Genomic DNA, 17069 nt, shown 5'->3' on the forward strand with positions numbered 1-17069 from the left:
TAGTCAGCAAAATGAGGCTTTAGGTGACATTTATAGTAGCACTCCTAGATATAAGATGTTCCCATAATTTAGTCTGAAGTAGTAATGTGCCTCTTTAGATATGTTTCCCAGGAGGGGAGGCATTGACAGGACCTAAAGATTCTTCTAACTTTTGCATTTAGGATGCTACTGTGATACTTTTATAGTAAGACTCTAATGTCACCTGACTTTGGTAGCTAGTCCACAAAGTTTGTCCTCCTCTTAGCTGGTCTTCCCCTGTGCTTGTGGTATTTAAAATGTATTACATTACAGGAGAAAGTCAAAGCTTTTAAAACCAAGGAAACCAAACTGGAAACAGAAAAATGGAAGCTAAAAGAAGTTCTAGAAGCAGCAGAGAGCAGGGCCACCAAACTGGAGCTGAGCAACAGAGCTGTGGAAGGAGATTTACAACGAACACAGATGAGCTTGACTTCAAGGGATGAAGAGATCCAGTCCCTACTTGGGCAAATCCAGGAACTTCGATGCCAGTTAGGAGACAGGGAGAACAAAACTGCACTACTGCAGCGAGAGCTTGACCACTTGACTCATTCACTAGCCAGGACTGAAGGCACTGAAAGTCACTTTAAAGACAGGGTGCAAACTCTGTCTCAAGCACTCTCCAGTGCTACGGCTGGAACGTCCTCCCTGCAGGAGAACATTTCACAACTCCAAAAGGCCCTGACAGCTGCAGAGCAAGACCGTCGACTACTCCAGGTAGGAAAACCCAGTTGTTCCAAACAATCGGTCTTCCTTGCCTATACATCTCAATTAAGCATCTTACTTTCTAAACTCCAGCAAAATTGTGCTATGCAAATCAGTCTCATTCCAATACTGGGTATCTGTTACAAGTGCCCTGCTTTCTTTGGAGAAAAAGAAAAGCCATGTTCCAAAGTATTTAAATGAATCAGCTGATATCAGAATCCAAATTCAGTTGGGTAAGCCCCCTGCAGCATCTCCTATTTGTAATGTCCCTTTAAAATTTCATTGATACCATGCTCTTTTTTCTCCAATAACCCAAATTCATATGTCTTGCTAATGTGCTTTATCTTAAACCATAAACGGTGATTACTAACTTTTAAAATATCCAGGAAGGTATGTAGTAGAGGATGTACTTTGCATATTCACCCACATTTAGTTCTCAGGGTCTTCTGATACAGCTAGTCCCCTTCCTGAAACTTCCAGAGTTGTGTCATCAGTATAAACAGTTATGAACTTGATCGGTTAAAGATCTGACTAATTAAAGGCAATTTTGTGTGTTCCTAATCATTTCTGAAAGAATAAGTTTAAAGAAAAAAGGCATACTTTCCATTACTTATTGTAGTACACTTTGTTCCTTTCTGATGGTCTGAGCTGGAATGGAAGCAAGGGAAGGGGCAGGCTGGCTTGCCAGATTATTTTTAATCATAGAAATGGCCACTACTGCAAGCATTGTATTATTTAACCAATGTCCTTGAATTATTCTTTCAGCAGATTTCATTTCTATAATAATAGTAATGATGATGATGATAATGATGATGATGTATGGTTCATTGACATTGCAATACCTGGTGATGCACAAATTGAAGATAAACAGCAAGAAAAAATCACAAAGTACCAGGACTCAAAAATTGAAGTTGAGCGACTGTGGAAAAAGAAATTGTGTGTTGTCCCGATTGTAATTGGAGCCCTTGGAGCAATTCTAAATTTAGCTGACTTGAACATTCTGATTCTACAAAAAAACTCTTATATCCTCCGACGTTACCTTAACAGTTCCTAGATCCTTGGTTAGGACTCGAGTTGTTGAGCTATCAACCAGCCCCAAAGGCTGTGACTCTCACCAAAGATTAACATAATCATCATCATCATCATCATCATCATCATCGAAGTAAAGAACAAAAATCTACTGAAGGCCCAACAGACAAAACAATACAGAAAAGATGTGATAAAATCAAGAATGGAGAGTTGGCAGAACAAAGCACTGCATGGCCAATTTCTGGAAAAAATAAAAGATAAAGTGGACAGTGAACAAACTTGGTTATGGTTAACAACAGGTACATTAAAGAAAGAAACAGAGTCACTAATCCTGGCTGCGCAAGAACAAGCTATCCGCACAAATGCCATTAAGGCCAAAATCGAAAAATCCTCTGATGATGCCAAATGCAGACTTTGCAAAGAAGTTGATGAAACTGTTGATCACATACTCAGCTGCTGTAAAAAAATCGCACAGACTGATTATAAATTGCGGCACAATTCAGTAGCGCAAATGATCCATTGGAATTTGTGCAAAAATTTTAATATTAAAACAGCAACAAACTGGTGGGAATATCAGCCTGAAAAAGTCACCGAAAATCAGATGGTCAAGATCTTGTGGGATTTCCGTATACAAACGGACAAAATACTGGCGCATAATACACCAGACATCACACTGGTTGACAAAAAACAAGGTTACAATCATAGATATTGCAATACCAGGTGATAGCAGGGTCGCCGAGAAGGAACATGAAAAAATCGCAAAATACCAGGACTTAAAAATCAAAATTCAACGACTATGGCACAAACCAGCAGTGGTAATTCCAGTGGTAATTGGCACACTGGGTGCTATTCCAAAAGCACTGGAATTACATTTAAAACAGTTAAAAATTGACAAAATCACTATCAGTCAAATGCAAAAAGCCGCACTGCTTGGATCTGCACGCATATTACGAAAATACGTTACGACGTCCTAGGCCCCTGGGGTGGGTGGAGCCCGACTAGTAACCAATGCCAAATCCGGCGAAACAACTGGCCGCTGTGATACAATTGTATAATAATAATAATAATAACAACAACAACAACAACAACAACACAAACCAGCAGTGGTAATTCCAGTGGTAATTGGCACACTGGGTGCTATTCCAAAAGCACTGGAATTACATTTAAAACAATTAAAAATTGACAAAATCACCATCAGTGAAATGCAAAAAGCTGCACTGCTTGGATCTGCACGCATATTACAAAAATATGTTACAACGTCCTAGGCCCCTGGGTGGGGCCCGACTAGTAACCAATGCCAAATCCGGCGAAACAACTGGCGCTGTGATACAATTGTATAATAATAATTATAACAACAACAACAACAACAATAATAATAATAATATTTTTTCCAGGATCGCTTTGACTCCATGCGACAGGAATTATCAGATAGCAAGAGGCAGAATCATAGCTTGACTAATACAGTACATTTGTTACAAAATCGGCTGTCTGACATGGAACTACAGTACAGAAATCTGGAGAAGCAGAAGCACCATCTCCATGAAGTAAGTGATGATGGGAGAGAAGGATTAATTTAACAAAATGATCTTATGGCTCCATGTTATCTTGAATCAATTTCAAGCCAAGTGGGAGTCCATCCTTAATTGTTATATGGATTATGTAGTAAGCCAAGTGTCACAGAAAGACTCCCTTTGAAAAGTGCACGTGCCGTCATTGTTGACAAATGGCAGAACCTTCTTCTCTAACGCTGTGCACTTTTATGAGTTATATTTGTATTTCAGAATTTATTGTGGGCTCTTATTTTCCCTGTTGAAATATTCAACCAGAGGAAAACTTACCAGTACTTTTAAAAGAAACAAACAAACTACACTCCCCAAATTCTTTTATCTAACATTTCACTGTATCATACCTTTCTTTACTCTTCAAAGTTAACTTCTCCCAGCTCAAAGAGCATCTCCTGCACTGAAAAAATATATTTTTCTTAGGTTCTGATCTACGTTTCTTGGAGGAAAAGCAACTTTAAATTTTTCACATTTTTTTTTGTCAAGAATTGTGGATATTTCTCATCTTAGAGAAGCAAGGCCCAGAGAGGATTGGCAAAAGAGTTCCACAATTTTCTTTTCTCGGGGTTTGTCCTGGATATGCTTCTTTTTTTGAATTGTTCAGGTAGTAAAGCAAACAGATGTAATCTGATAATTCTTCAGAAGTTATTAGGTTCTTTTTAAATGCAGTCTCTGCATTACAGCATTATTAATAACTAATGCTTTTTATTACCATTGTAAAATATAACATAACACATACAATTTACAATATACAAAAGGAAAAGGAAAAATTGCACATAATAATTATTTCTATAGGATTATATGTTTAGTGCCCTAACAAAAAGAAAATTGCTGCTAAAAGTAAGACGGACATCTGCATGTGACATATATTTCTGCTGAAGGCATAGTGCACAAAGTGAGTTATTCTCCATTATTCATTTTATTCTTAAGCATTATAATATAGCAACAAGCAATTTCAAAAACACGATATTCCTATTTGCATGCCTTATTGACAATATCCCTATTGACAAACAATATTGATTGTCTTTGGGGTTTGGTTATTTTTCTTTTCTTTCTTTTCTACCTAAATTCTACATAATTGTCTTTGGCATCATATTAAGCCACTCAAAGTCATTCTTGAAACTGAGCAGCATATCAATTTCAGAAATAAAAAGATAAAATTTGTTATAAAATGTGAAACATTTTGTATTGTTTTAAACAGAAAGGTTTTAAAAAGAAAACTTTTTATGCTTGAATAGAATTTCTATTCTTCCTGGGAAATGAAAACATTTGCAATCTTTGTTTTGCATAGATGATTACTGCTCTGATGTTCTTTGAATGTAATCTAAATAATGCACACACTATTCGTCCTTAAAGTGAAGTTTCATATTTCACTTACATATGTAAATCTTTAGTTATCTGCTTTCCTTGTCTGTTCAGAGAAGTAACTAACATACAGCATCAAGGCACTAGTTCAAATTCACAGAACTCATTTGTCACACGTGTTTGATATCAACAGAGGCACTTTTGGATTAGCCTAATTAGCACTAGCAATGGAAATGTATAATACAAACCATCCAGCAGAACCTTCCACTGAAATTAATGGAGCTTCTTCTAAGTGACCCTTGTACATTCCACATATAGCTCTTTTAAAAAGGTTATATCTACCTTTGTAGATATTTCTTGTCCCATTTTCTACTCTAATGCCAATAAATCTGTGGAACATATAGCATTTCCTCATTTTTTTAATTAGGCAAGGGTTGTTTGAATATATAACTGTCTGCAGGAGTAATTGCAAGGTATAGTAAGACATCAGGAATTTTGTGTATTGGGATATCAAACTTTCACTGTGAATTTGCTGAGATAGATTGTTATATAGAGAAACAGATATTAGTATGTAGCTCTTACTTACATTTCTGGTCATCTAAATTAGAATTGTTGGGGAATTATGGTCAGTAACCTGTTCAGAGGCACATGTTGGCTGTCCGTGATGTAAGGCATGATGACAATGATTTCCTTCATTGTAGCTCTGTTTTTGGCTTTGTGACAAATCATGCTAAGCAATGCCTTGTTTATACAACATGCTAAGATAAAACCAAGCCTATCATCTAGCTTGATGTATGAATGCAGACCCTGATACATTTAGATAAACCATTGTACATGGCTACACAAATACATCATCTCAAGGTGGTGATACCTCACTCTGAATTGAATGCATAAACAAACAAAAAATCAAGTGGAACAAATCCAGAGGCACTGTTTAATTCTGCAAAAGGATAAGGTTACGCATGACACTTTCATTCAATTGTCTATTCACATCAGATTTTAGCCCCAGCCCTGCTCTAGTCGTCTGTTCATAATTGCTAGCAATTTTTATTCTAATAGCAAATACCGTATTTTTGGAGTATAAGACGCACCTTTTTTCCCCTAAAAAGAGGCTGAAAATCTGGGGGCGTCTTATACACCGAATACAGCATTTTTTGCTTCCTGAAGCCCCGCCCCCTTCACCAAAATGACCATGCATAGCCTTGCAGACAGCTCCCGGAGGCTGGAGAGGACAGAAATGAGCAAAAAACAGGCAGTTTTTTGCCCCTCCAGCACTCAGCAGCACTCTACAAGCCTCCATAAGGCTATGCATGAAATGTTTTTGACAAAAAGAACAGCCCGTTTTTGCAAAAAAAAGGGCCATTTTTTGCTCATTTTGCCCCCCCCCCCAGCACTCTGCAAGCCCCTCCAAGGCTATTCATGCCTTTTATTTGAAAACAAATGGGCCCGTTTTCACAAAAAACGGGCCGTTTGGGGGAGGTTTGCGGAGTGCAAAACCTTTTTTTCCCCTTTCGAAAAGCTGTTTAATTAGAGTGATTGATGAGAATTACATTGGTCAGGTGCTGTGCCAGCAGAAACAAAGTTTTAGGTGCTACAGGTTGTCAGCGATTTCCTTCTCCAGCACATGGATAAATACCCCTGGAAACATCTACCTACCTACCTACCTACTCTTTCTCTCTCTCTCTCTCTCTCTCTCTCTCTCTCTCTCTCTCTCTCTCTCTCTCTCTCTCTCTCTCTCTCTCTCTCTCTCTCTTCCTACCTACCTACTGTATTTCTCTCTATTTTTCTCTCTCTATCTCTCTACCTTCCAACCTACCTACTCTCTCTCTCCCTATGTACCTATCTACTGTATTTCTCTCTCTATTTCTCTCTCTCTATCCCTCTACCTACCTATCTACAATTTCTCTCAATCTACCTACTTACTGTATGTCTGTATCTCTCTATCTATCTATCTACTTATATACCTTCCCACTCTTCCTCTTCCCACCTATCTACCGTATTTCTATTTTTCTCTCTCTATCCCTCTACCTACCAACCTACCTATCTACACTCTCTCTACCTACCTACCTACTATATTTCTGTCTGTCTACTATATCTGTATATGTATATGTATATGTATATGTATATGTATATGTATATGTATATGTATATGTATATGTATATGTATATGTATATGTATATGTATATGTATATGTATATGTATAAAATCTAATAGATACACACACACACACACACACACACACACACATATACACACATGTATATATACAATTGGCACATCTCTCTCCCTCCCTCCCTACTGTATTTTTCTGTCTTTCTATCCCTCTCTATCCCTCTATCTACCTACCTACTTTTTTTAAAAAATTGCCTCTTCAAAACCTGGGTGTGCTTATACTCCGGTGCATCTTATACTCCGAAAAATACAGTAATGTAACTTATGATGTCACAGTTGATTTCTTTATGCTCTCCTAGTTAGATTGTTTCCTTACAGACTCAACTGGTTAACATCATCAATGTGGGGCAATGGGGCTTCCTGGTTGTTTATATATAGTATATTAGCTTGCCCTGCCACTCTTGGTTGGAGTGTGGCTTCCTCCTTTATGGTTCCTTGATAATGGTAATGTTTCTTCCCTATATCCAGAGATAGTATTCTGCTGGTTCTGATCGATTCGCCCAAACCGGTAGCAGAAATCGTGGGTGGGCCCGCCCACCCATTCTCGCTCTACGGCATCCCATTTAGGCCCCTTTTTTAGGCAAAGTGCATGTGCGGAAGGCGGATGCGCAACCACTCACATTTGTGAACCGGTAGGGAAGGTAAGTTAATACCATCCCTGCCTATATCTGATACTTCATGCTCATCTTCAGGGTTGGCTGCTGTTGCGGATATGTTCTAGGCCAGTGAGGGTGAACCTTTTAGAGACCGAGTGCCCAAACTGCAACCCCAAAACCACTTATTTATCACAAAGTGTGATCAATAGAATCAAGGATGTTTATTTCCTTCTTAGGATTTGGATTGTGTCTTTTAAATGATATGTAAGTAGCCTTCATTTTACATGTGCATTGATGGCTGATTTATCTGAATGCCAAGCTTCCAGGAAGTCCTTAGCATTTTTTGGATTTGGTTTGGTTTGAGAGTTTCCCAGTTGAAACTATGGCTGAGCCTGACCATGTGTTGCTTTCATCTTGTCATCTGTCATTTGGTGTTCATTATACGGCCTGTCAGTCTTTACCTGTCTCTTCTATGTAGTGACAGTTATTCTTACCACATATCTTATAGATATATTTTGATACTTTAGACTGAGAGGACACTAAAAGAAGCAGACCTGGTTATCATACTGAGGCAGCAATAGTTGCGCTTACTGATAACATTTGGAGCAGTAGTGGGATTCAGCCGGTTCGCACCAGTTTGGGAGAACAGGTTGTTACCTTTCTGGGCAGTTTGGTGAACTGGTTGTTGGAAGAAATCATTAGGGCAGAGAACTTGTTGTTAAATTATTTGAATCCCACCACCGATTTGGAGGGATCAGAATGGAGGCAGGTGTATTGATTTTGTCTCTTCTTTACATCTCATAGCCTTTGATGCCATTAATTGTAGAATCTTTCTGGACTAGTTTAGGGAGATGAATATGGGAGACACAGTATTGCAGTGTATTTTACCTCCAGCATTGGTTCCTTGTTGGTTGTGATAGAGAAGAACAGCCCTAAACGTGTAAAATGTGTGGGATTCCACAGGGTTCTGTTGTCTCTCCAGATTTTTTTTAAAATATCTACCTGACACTGCTAGGTGAAGTCATATGAAGGTAAAGGATTAGGTATCATCACTGTATGCTAATGACATTTAATTCTGCATCTCTGCCTTAACCTACCAAGTAATATTATCAAGGTGTGTTTCAGTGCCTGAAGAATAGGGTGTGGACTGGGAGGAACAGGCTCAGCTTCATCACTGGCATTTAAGTAGCTGTAAATTTTGGGACTACTCACAGGCAGGGACTTATTTTTGCCACAGAATGGATTAGCCTTCCTCTAGGAGGTATAGCTGGTGTGCAATACCTCTGAGATTTATAGCTGAGATTTTTCTAGACTCCTGACTCCTGCTTGAGAGGCAGGTGGTACTATGGCTGAAGGGCCTTTCCATACTTCACATCTTATGTGCCAATTGTGCCCTTTATTGAACCAAGAGGTCCTGCACTTTGATTGCCTACAATGTGAACGACTATTATCTGTTCTACATAGGGTTACCTTTGAACACCACTTGGAAGTTGCAGCTGGTCTGGGATGCAGTGGCATATTTTATTTCATTTTATTATTATTTTATTCTTTCATTAAACACATGGCTGCCAAACTCACACACAATGACTCCTGACAGTTTGCAATACTATACCATCAAACCATGTAACACTCCTGTTCTGCACACTGCACATGCTCCCAGCAGAATCCCGAGTGTGATTGAAAGTACTGCTCATCACCTATAAAACCCTTCATAGCATAAAGCCAAGTTATTTGTGGGATTGATCACCTGTCTCTAATTACTTCTTCAACAAATGACCAAGTTGACAGTACTTGTTTGATGGGGCTGTTATTATTTTGACTCATTTTAAAAAAAATATAGGACTCCCTTTCGTGTCCCTTTCAGAAGGAGGAAATCCCTCTCCGATTTTGCAGCTGTTCTTGCATTCTCTGGGTCCAAAGACTGGAAGGCAAATTACATATCATGATGTTTAGAATAAATTTTAAAGAACAAGAATGCAAACTACTTATTAACCAATGGTCCAATTTCACAGGCTAAGCCAAAATAAACAGAGTGCCATGCAGAACAAGTCATAGATATTCCTTACTGCTATGCTTCATATTGGCTTATTTTTTAAAATAGAAACCTGATGAATTTATTTTGTCATATGTGCTAATTTAAGGGTTTTTGACTTACTTTTTTTCTTTAAAAATTTGAACTGGAAGTTCTTGTGATTTTTTCCTATGCTTTATGTGCAAGATTTTTATTTTAAAAAATTCTGAACTGTCTCTGTAGCCATGATAATTCTATTTCTAGCTATTGTGAGTATCCCTAGAAAGGGTTAAAAATGTTCTTGCCAAGTCCCTCCAGAAGCGATAGAAAAGGTCAGTCCAGGCATTTGTTGGAAATTATTTATTGTTCTTAGTAGATTTTTCTAGCTGGAGAATTGAAGAGGGTGACGAATGTGCTATTTGTCTGTTATGGCAAAATAATGTTACAAGCATTTATCTCTGCAAGCATAAAATAGCCATATGTATTGTGCCCCAGAATTCCCCAATGCAAAACCTCTTTCCCTGGGTTGAAGAAAGGGTAGATTCTAGTTAATGAGTTCCAGAACATCAGGCCAGCGAAGGTAATTCATATCAACCTCATAAAACTCTTTATTGATGTCTCCAGAGGGGAAATCCGGATGTGACCATTTATTTATTCTGGATTTTGGCCATGTATTTATTCTGGATTTTACCTCTCTCTCCTCTATTTAACATTTTCTTCTAGTGAGTCTTAAAGGGACAGAAGATCCCTTCCTCCAAGATGTTATTTGGAAGTTTTTTCATCTTGCATAGTAGTATATCCATTAACTCTTGCAACTCACAGCCAATTCAGTTCTTTCCCTCTATGCCTCTTTAAGTTTGGCAAATATATTTTGCAACATTGGGAGGGTGCTTTTTCTCCGCTCCCCCCACTTTGGATCACGGACTCAGTATTGTTCAGTATTGTTGAACTAATGCAAAAATAAGGGTGAGGTAGGATGCCACACACTTTTCCATTATAATGGTGTTATCTGTACTGGTAGGTGTATGGTTACCTCTTACATTATTTATTAGAGCTACCATGTGTATTGCAAAAATCCAACTATTAGATTCTTGCAAGGAGATATTTTAAAAAACCTTCTCTTTTCTGCAATACTCTGAAGTTTGGAAGCCCACATACAATTGTTCTACATTTACTACATTTACTAAACCTATCTCAACAGATATGAATCTAGATTTAAGGGATGCATCCTACAGAAACACAAGGCCTTTTTCCAAAATTTTCCTTTTTTCCTCTTTAAGAAAAGTAAGCTTATGTACTAGCTGTCTGGCTTACCGCATGTGTATGATCAATGTGTATGATTCTAGTGCCAAAATAAAGCTAAAGTATATGAAAGCAGCACATGGTTGAGTACAGATACTGGGTTCGATTGGTTTGACTCACACCAATGTTAAGCCACAAATTATAGTTCATAAAAAGTACCTCAAAATTATGTTCACAGACTGTACCAAGCAAGAACCAAATAATTCCTAATTTAACATTATCTTTGAATAAGGGATTTTGGTGTTGTTTTTGTAGGCAGAGCGTGAGAAATTTGGGAAAGAAGATGATACTTTTAGACTCAGTCAGATGAGAGGACAGCTGGATCGATCTGTGAGTAGCCTACAGCAGGAGATGGAAGACATCATGATGCAAAATGAACACCTGCAGGTTTGTTGGGCTTATTGAACCGAAAGGTTACTAGACAGATTAATTATTCATAAAGTAGTGCTACAGAGAGCTTTGTAAAATAAAATTAAAAAAATGATGTGTGCTTCTGCATTCTTATTTGCTAGTCTGAGAAGCATAGCTTGTTCTAACAGCCCATCCACCCTTTGGCTGGTATGTTGATGAACAGCATAATTTACTTTTTATCACCTCTTCGCAGTTGCTTCCAGCACAATAATTAGAGGAGAAAGGAGCCAATGCTCATACCTAACACTCAATTTCTTTAAAAGCTCTTGGATCATATTGTACTGCAGAAGAGAATAAATAATGTTTCTAATTATTATAAACTAAATTATAAAGACAGGGTGAGATGAAATCCATGAGCAACTGGCAAGCAAAGAATTGTCTGTGTGCTTTGGGGGATATTTGGTGGAGATTAATATTCATTCTGGTGAATTATATTGAATGGCAAGAGGAAACCAGCTAAACAAGTTCCAGTTATGCTTTTTTTTTTTGTTCTCCAAATGCACTAAGATCTGACATGGAGACACAGATTACAAAATCCAGCCCATGTAGATAATTGAGAGAATAAAATACAATGCCTATTAATGTCGGTCGTCTTCTGCCACAAGAGACCAGTTTAGGCTCATGGTGAACATGCCTTTCCCCTTACCTGCTGCCTGAAAAAAAGAAAGAGAAATAATTTTAAGAAAACAGGAGAAGAATCAGAAAAAAAAGAAAAGAAAAGGAATTATCTGAGGAAAAAAAGATCCTTTAGCCCCACCCACCACTTGCTTCAGGTTAGGCTATCATGTTAACAGAGTACAGGTAGTCCTCAACTTATAGCACTTCATTTAGTGACTGTTCAAGGTTACGTTGGGAATGAAAAAGTGACTTATGACTGTTTTTCATACTTACGACATTGCAGCATCCCCATAGTTACATGATCAAAATTCAGATGCTTGGCAACTGGTTCATATTCATGACAGTTGCAGTGTCCCAAGGTCGTGCGATCACCTTTTGTAACCTTCTGACAAGCAATAGCAATAGTTAGACTTATATACCGCTTCATAGGGCTTTCAGCCCTCTCTAAGCGGTTTACAGAGTCAGCATATTGCCCCCAACAACAATCCGGGTCCTCATTTTACCCACCTCGGAAGGATGGAAGGCTGAGTCAACCCTGAGCCGGTGAGATTTGAACAGCCGAACTGCAGAACTGCAGTCAGCTGAAGTGGCCTGCAGTGCTGCATTTAACCACTGCGCCACCTCGGCAGAGTCAATGGGGAAAAGTCATAAAATGGAGCAAAATTCACTTAAGAAATGTCTCACATAACAGAGGTTTTGGGTTCAATTGTTCACTGTAAGTCAACGACTACCTGTACCTTGTGGCACAGTGGTTAGAATGCAGTATTGTAGCCAAACTCTGCCCACAGTCTGAAATTCGATCCTGATAGACTCAAGGTTGATACAGCCTTCCATCCTTCCAAGGTTGGTAAAATAAGGACCCGGATTGTTGGGAGAAATATGCTGACACTGTAAGCCTCCCAGAGATTGCTGTAAAGCACTGTGAAGTGGTATATAAGTCTAAGTGCTATTGCTATTGCTACCTATGAAGACATGCCACCTGCAACAAAAAGCAAAAACATTGCTAACCCCTGCAGTTATGAAACTCTGGAAGCCAACTTTACCAACATGTTCAACATCACAGCCCCATGAATCTAGGCTGTATTTTTTTACACTCATTCTAGGTCCAGATTGCAGAGCTGGAACAAACACATGCCCAGCAACTGATGGAATTGACATCACAACATCAGCTAGACATGGAACTAGAAGCAGAAAGACTACGCAGTGCTCAGCTCCAAGCTGAACGGACATTGCAATCCCAGGAACGAAGCCATCGGCAAAGGGTGAAAAATTTCGAAGAACAGGTACAATATAGGTGTAGACGGAGTTGCTTTTCTTAATAATCTTATTCTGTTGATGTCTAAAATCTGTAAATAGATACTGACATGCACATTGAAAGGTTTATATAAGCTTCTCATGTTTGTATGAGTTGGGATAGTGGTTGAAAGAATGAAGAAAATCCCAAAGATTTGGTTTGTTCAAAGACAAACTAGTGAAGACATCAAAGGAGAAAAAAGGTTGTTGTTTTTTTCAAATTCCTCTGAATGAACATCAGTCCAAATATCTTAAAGCAGGGCAGAAAAAAAATTATTCTGTCCATTGGATTTTCTAGATGAATAATAAAACTCTTTTAAGTATTTGAGTTTAGGAAATTCTATTAGTGTAACAAATGGATGGATGGATGAATGGATGGATGGATGGATGGATGGATGATTGCAGTTTATTCAATAACTTTTGGTTAAACAAGCTTCAGTTCAATGAGCAAAACGTATTCTTCTAAATCATATTTGTCTTCATCATCATTTGAACATGTCATAGTGGCTGGTTTATGTCATAAAACTAAGTGACTGGGTTTACACATGAACTTAAGATAAAACCAAACAAACTATGTTATAGTTTATGAATGCATATAAAGAACCCAGCCAATCTATGAAATAAGTGAAGGCTTCTAGGATAAAATTAGGAAGGAGAGAAATAAAATAACAAGAAATTGATGGAGGGGTGCAAAGTTCAATTTTGATCTGTGCTCAGCATAAGAATATCTTGCAATAGGAACTGTAACTGTACTTGATATGATTGTGTTTGGCGATCCTAAACCAGACGCATCAATGTATTGGCATTCAGAAGGTTTGTGAGTATTTTAATATTCACAATACTTGAGTCATTTCCCAAAGAAAGAAAAGGTATAAAATTTCCTCCCACATTGTACTAGAGTAAATCCAAATCTGAATTTATGCTCTTTTTTAGCTTGATCATACAGTATTTGATCAGCACTACCTCCAGTGACTTGCGGTGAGGTTTATAGCTGGTGAGGCACTGACACAGGGGTTTCAAATTTTTTTATACTTGTGGACTTCAATTCCCAGAATTCCACAGCCAGGCATGCTCAGTTCCGATTTAAAGCGACAGCATTTTTCCCCCTTGCGAAATAAGTTTTCCTTCATTCTTTTTCTTCTCCCTCCCCCTCCTTCCTTCCTCTCTCCCTCCCTCCCTCCTCTCTCAAACAAACACAAACACAGAAGTTGGATTGGATATATTTTCCAATGGCTTGAAAGCAGCTCCTCTGCCATACCCCCACTTCCCCTGCTGCCTTCCGATTCGAGCCTTTGATTGCAGGTGGAGCCACGTTGCCTTTTCAAACTTGTAATGAGTGAAGCTGGGCTTATATACTTTTATCCAGGTTTGTGTGTGTGTGTGTGTGTGTGTGTGTGTGTGTGTGTGTGTTTTTGAAAAGGCAACATGGCTCTGCATGCAATCAAACTTTTTGAATTCCTCCCCCCTCCCCACACACGCACCTTTTCCAGCTGTTTCAGAGAGGATTTCAAATCTGCTCTTGCCTGCCATCATGAAAAGAAAAAAAAATGTAAAATGAGAAAGGCATGAGCTCTGAGGTCAGACTGAGCTAGTTGATCCCAGAGCCTCTAAAAAGTCTCTAAAAACTGCCCTCTACAGGAGGCGAGAGAACCACATGCCTCATCTACATAAGGAATTTTTTGACTTTTAACCCTTGCTTAGCTCTGCTTGAGTAGTCATAAAGTCAGACTAAATGAGGCACCTCGTTCTCCTGCCGCCCCCTGTAGAGGACATTTTTTTAGAGGCTTTTTTACACAGTTAAGCACTAAGGAGAGTCATCCACTGTGACTCTGGCAGCAACTACCTCAGCCTTTTTCCTTTTACACTTTTTTTTCTTTTCATGATGACAGTGGTGAGGCCCTGCCTCCCCTGACTGCATGTCCCTGACTACCTCCTAATCATAATCCAAGATAATTAGCAACAGGGAATAAAATAGGAGAATCTTTATTTACTATGTCTAAATACTTATAAACAAATTACTATAATTTCCTATCTGAAGCTCTCTCATTCATAATTTTTAGAAGTGTAGAAAGGATGGGATGAAGTTGTAGAAAACAATTAAGGATGTTAATTAAACAATTGAAGATAGTGCTTATGCCGTCTCTACAATTTTGATTTCTGGAAACTGAACGAATGTGAAGATGAAGTGTTTAGGCCAGTGAGAACTGAATCTAAATCCTCATTATGATCATGAAGCACACACAGTAACTATGGCCTAGTTGCTATGTCTCAGTTTTAATACTTACCAGGTTTGTTAGGTCAAAATCAGAAAACTTTAAACACTAGAACAGTGTTTCTCAACCTTGGTGACTTTAAGTCCTGGGGACTTCAACTCTCAGAATCCCCCAGCCAGCACAGCTGGCTGGGGAATTCTGTGAATTGAAGTCCCCAGGACTTAAAGTCGCCAAGGTTGAGAAACACTGCACTAGAAGAATGTAGCAAGAAGGATGATTTGTCCCAGAAACTCTTTATGCCACTCTGATGAGCCTGATACTGGTTACAATTGAAGTCAGAACTCTGAAATAAATTATCTATTGGTATTTATCTTTGCCTATGTTTATGTTTTTGCAGGTGAATTCTCTGAAAGAGCAATTGGATCAAGAAGTGAGAAGACGGCAGGTGTACCTGAGCCAGGTGCTTCATACAGTAAAATGAATGAATCAGACCTTGCACCTGGATCTCAGATGGCCCAAAAGCAGATCCATCCTTCAGCATTATCCTTACACTCAAGATTTGGATTCATTCATTTCTTGCATTAGGGCACTCAACGGAAGCACAGTCAGAGAAATTGGAGATCCAAGACAATCAGTGCTGGCATGCAGTATTTCTCCACCCAAATAGCACATACTCTGAACACTTGGAAGGCACAGTAAAGATACCAAATAACTAGGCAGCAAATTGCCAAGGGAAACCCTGCTGTGCGGGCAGCTGTTCTCTTTAAGATGCTTGAAAGCCAGGGCACCAGTGCTTAACTAATTCATTTAGAACATCTGACAGGGAGGGAATTCTCATTTGTTTGGGTCTTGGGGTAGTGTATCCCTGCATGATCTCTTGGAGCTTTCAGTACTGGCTGTACAAACTTTGAAATTCCAGGTGCCTGCTAGGAGCACCCTGCTATTTATATATCTCTGCATTTCCATCAGTTGTCAGATTATTTTTCCCCTCCTGCTGGCAAATATTGTTTGATGCACTGTGCAAAATTATAACTTCCTCTTCCTGCATAGCTATACATGTGGCAGCTATTTGGCTGCAGTCACTCAGTGTCACTATTAACCTGTGCATCGTACAAAATCACAGTTCTGCTGGCACCAAATTTATAAGGCCGTATAGAGAAATTAGGAAGGATAGTGAAAACAACACCCAAGAATTGATCAAATCGTTTGCTGTGTGTATGAACATCGAGCCATTTTCATGGTGGCAGGTGGCTGAGATTAATTCAAACCTAAGTCATTTTATGACATGCTGGACTCCAAATATGTCAAAGTGTTAACATTTGACATCCACCCACTCTGCCAGCTGACAGGCTCCAAGAAATCCCTTCTGGAATTGAACATTGGTTTCCCTGGGAATGACAAGAAGCCATCTTGGAGTTGCTGTAAACATCACCTGTTATCATTGTTTCACATTTTTTCCTTACAAATATTTGATTTTCCAAATCTAGTTGGAAAATGTATGTTGCCAGAGAGTAAAATAAAGATGTAAAAACACATTTCCTAAATTGAGGAAAGTAGTTTTCATTATTTTATACAGAAATGAGGTATACAGTATGTTTCCACTGGTTTGCAATAGGTAATATTTAAGATGTAGCCCTGAAATGTGGACAACTTTTAACAGCAGAAAGTTTTGTGGCAGATTTATTATAGTATAAGCTGTCAAGCCGGCTGAGGATCACTTCATGCATCTGATGATGTGAACAGTAGCCAATAAAACTTTTGTGGCAAAACAATCTGTTTGTCCTTCTGATAAGCCCAAATCTTTATTAAAGTATTCTTGCTACAACAGTTAAAATA

The 17069-nt window shown here is 38.6% G+C and overlaps 1 protein-coding gene across 6 annotated transcripts in view; it reads left to right on the forward strand.

The window, feature by feature from the left end:
• CROCC2 (ciliary rootlet coiled-coil, rootletin family member 2) overlaps positions 1-16777 on the forward strand; it is a 101085-nt gene extending 84308 nt beyond the window's left edge. For all 6 annotated transcript variants that reach the window (XM_087725526.1, XM_087725528.1, XM_087725529.1 and 3 more), the window contains 5 exons: positions 292-732; positions 3144-3293; positions 10954-11085; positions 12831-13010; positions 15631-16777. In XM_087725526.1, the coding sequence (XP_087581652.1) occupies positions 292-732; positions 3144-3293; positions 10954-11085; positions 12831-13010; positions 15631-15714 (987 nt within the window). In that variant the 3' untranslated portion in view covers positions 15715-16777. The remainder of the gene's footprint in view (positions 1-291; positions 733-3143; positions 3294-10953; positions 11086-12830; positions 13011-15630) is intronic.
• Positions 16778-17069: the final 292 nt, after the last annotated feature.

This window comes from Thamnophis sirtalis, unplaced genomic scaffold (genome assembly GCF_051295495.1).
Source record: "Thamnophis sirtalis isolate CommonGarterSnake01/CBP01778 unplaced genomic scaffold, rThaSir2_p1.2 scaffold_11, whole genome shotgun sequence".
NCBI lineage: Eukaryota > Metazoa > Chordata > Lepidosauria > Squamata > Natricidae > Thamnophis > Thamnophis sirtalis.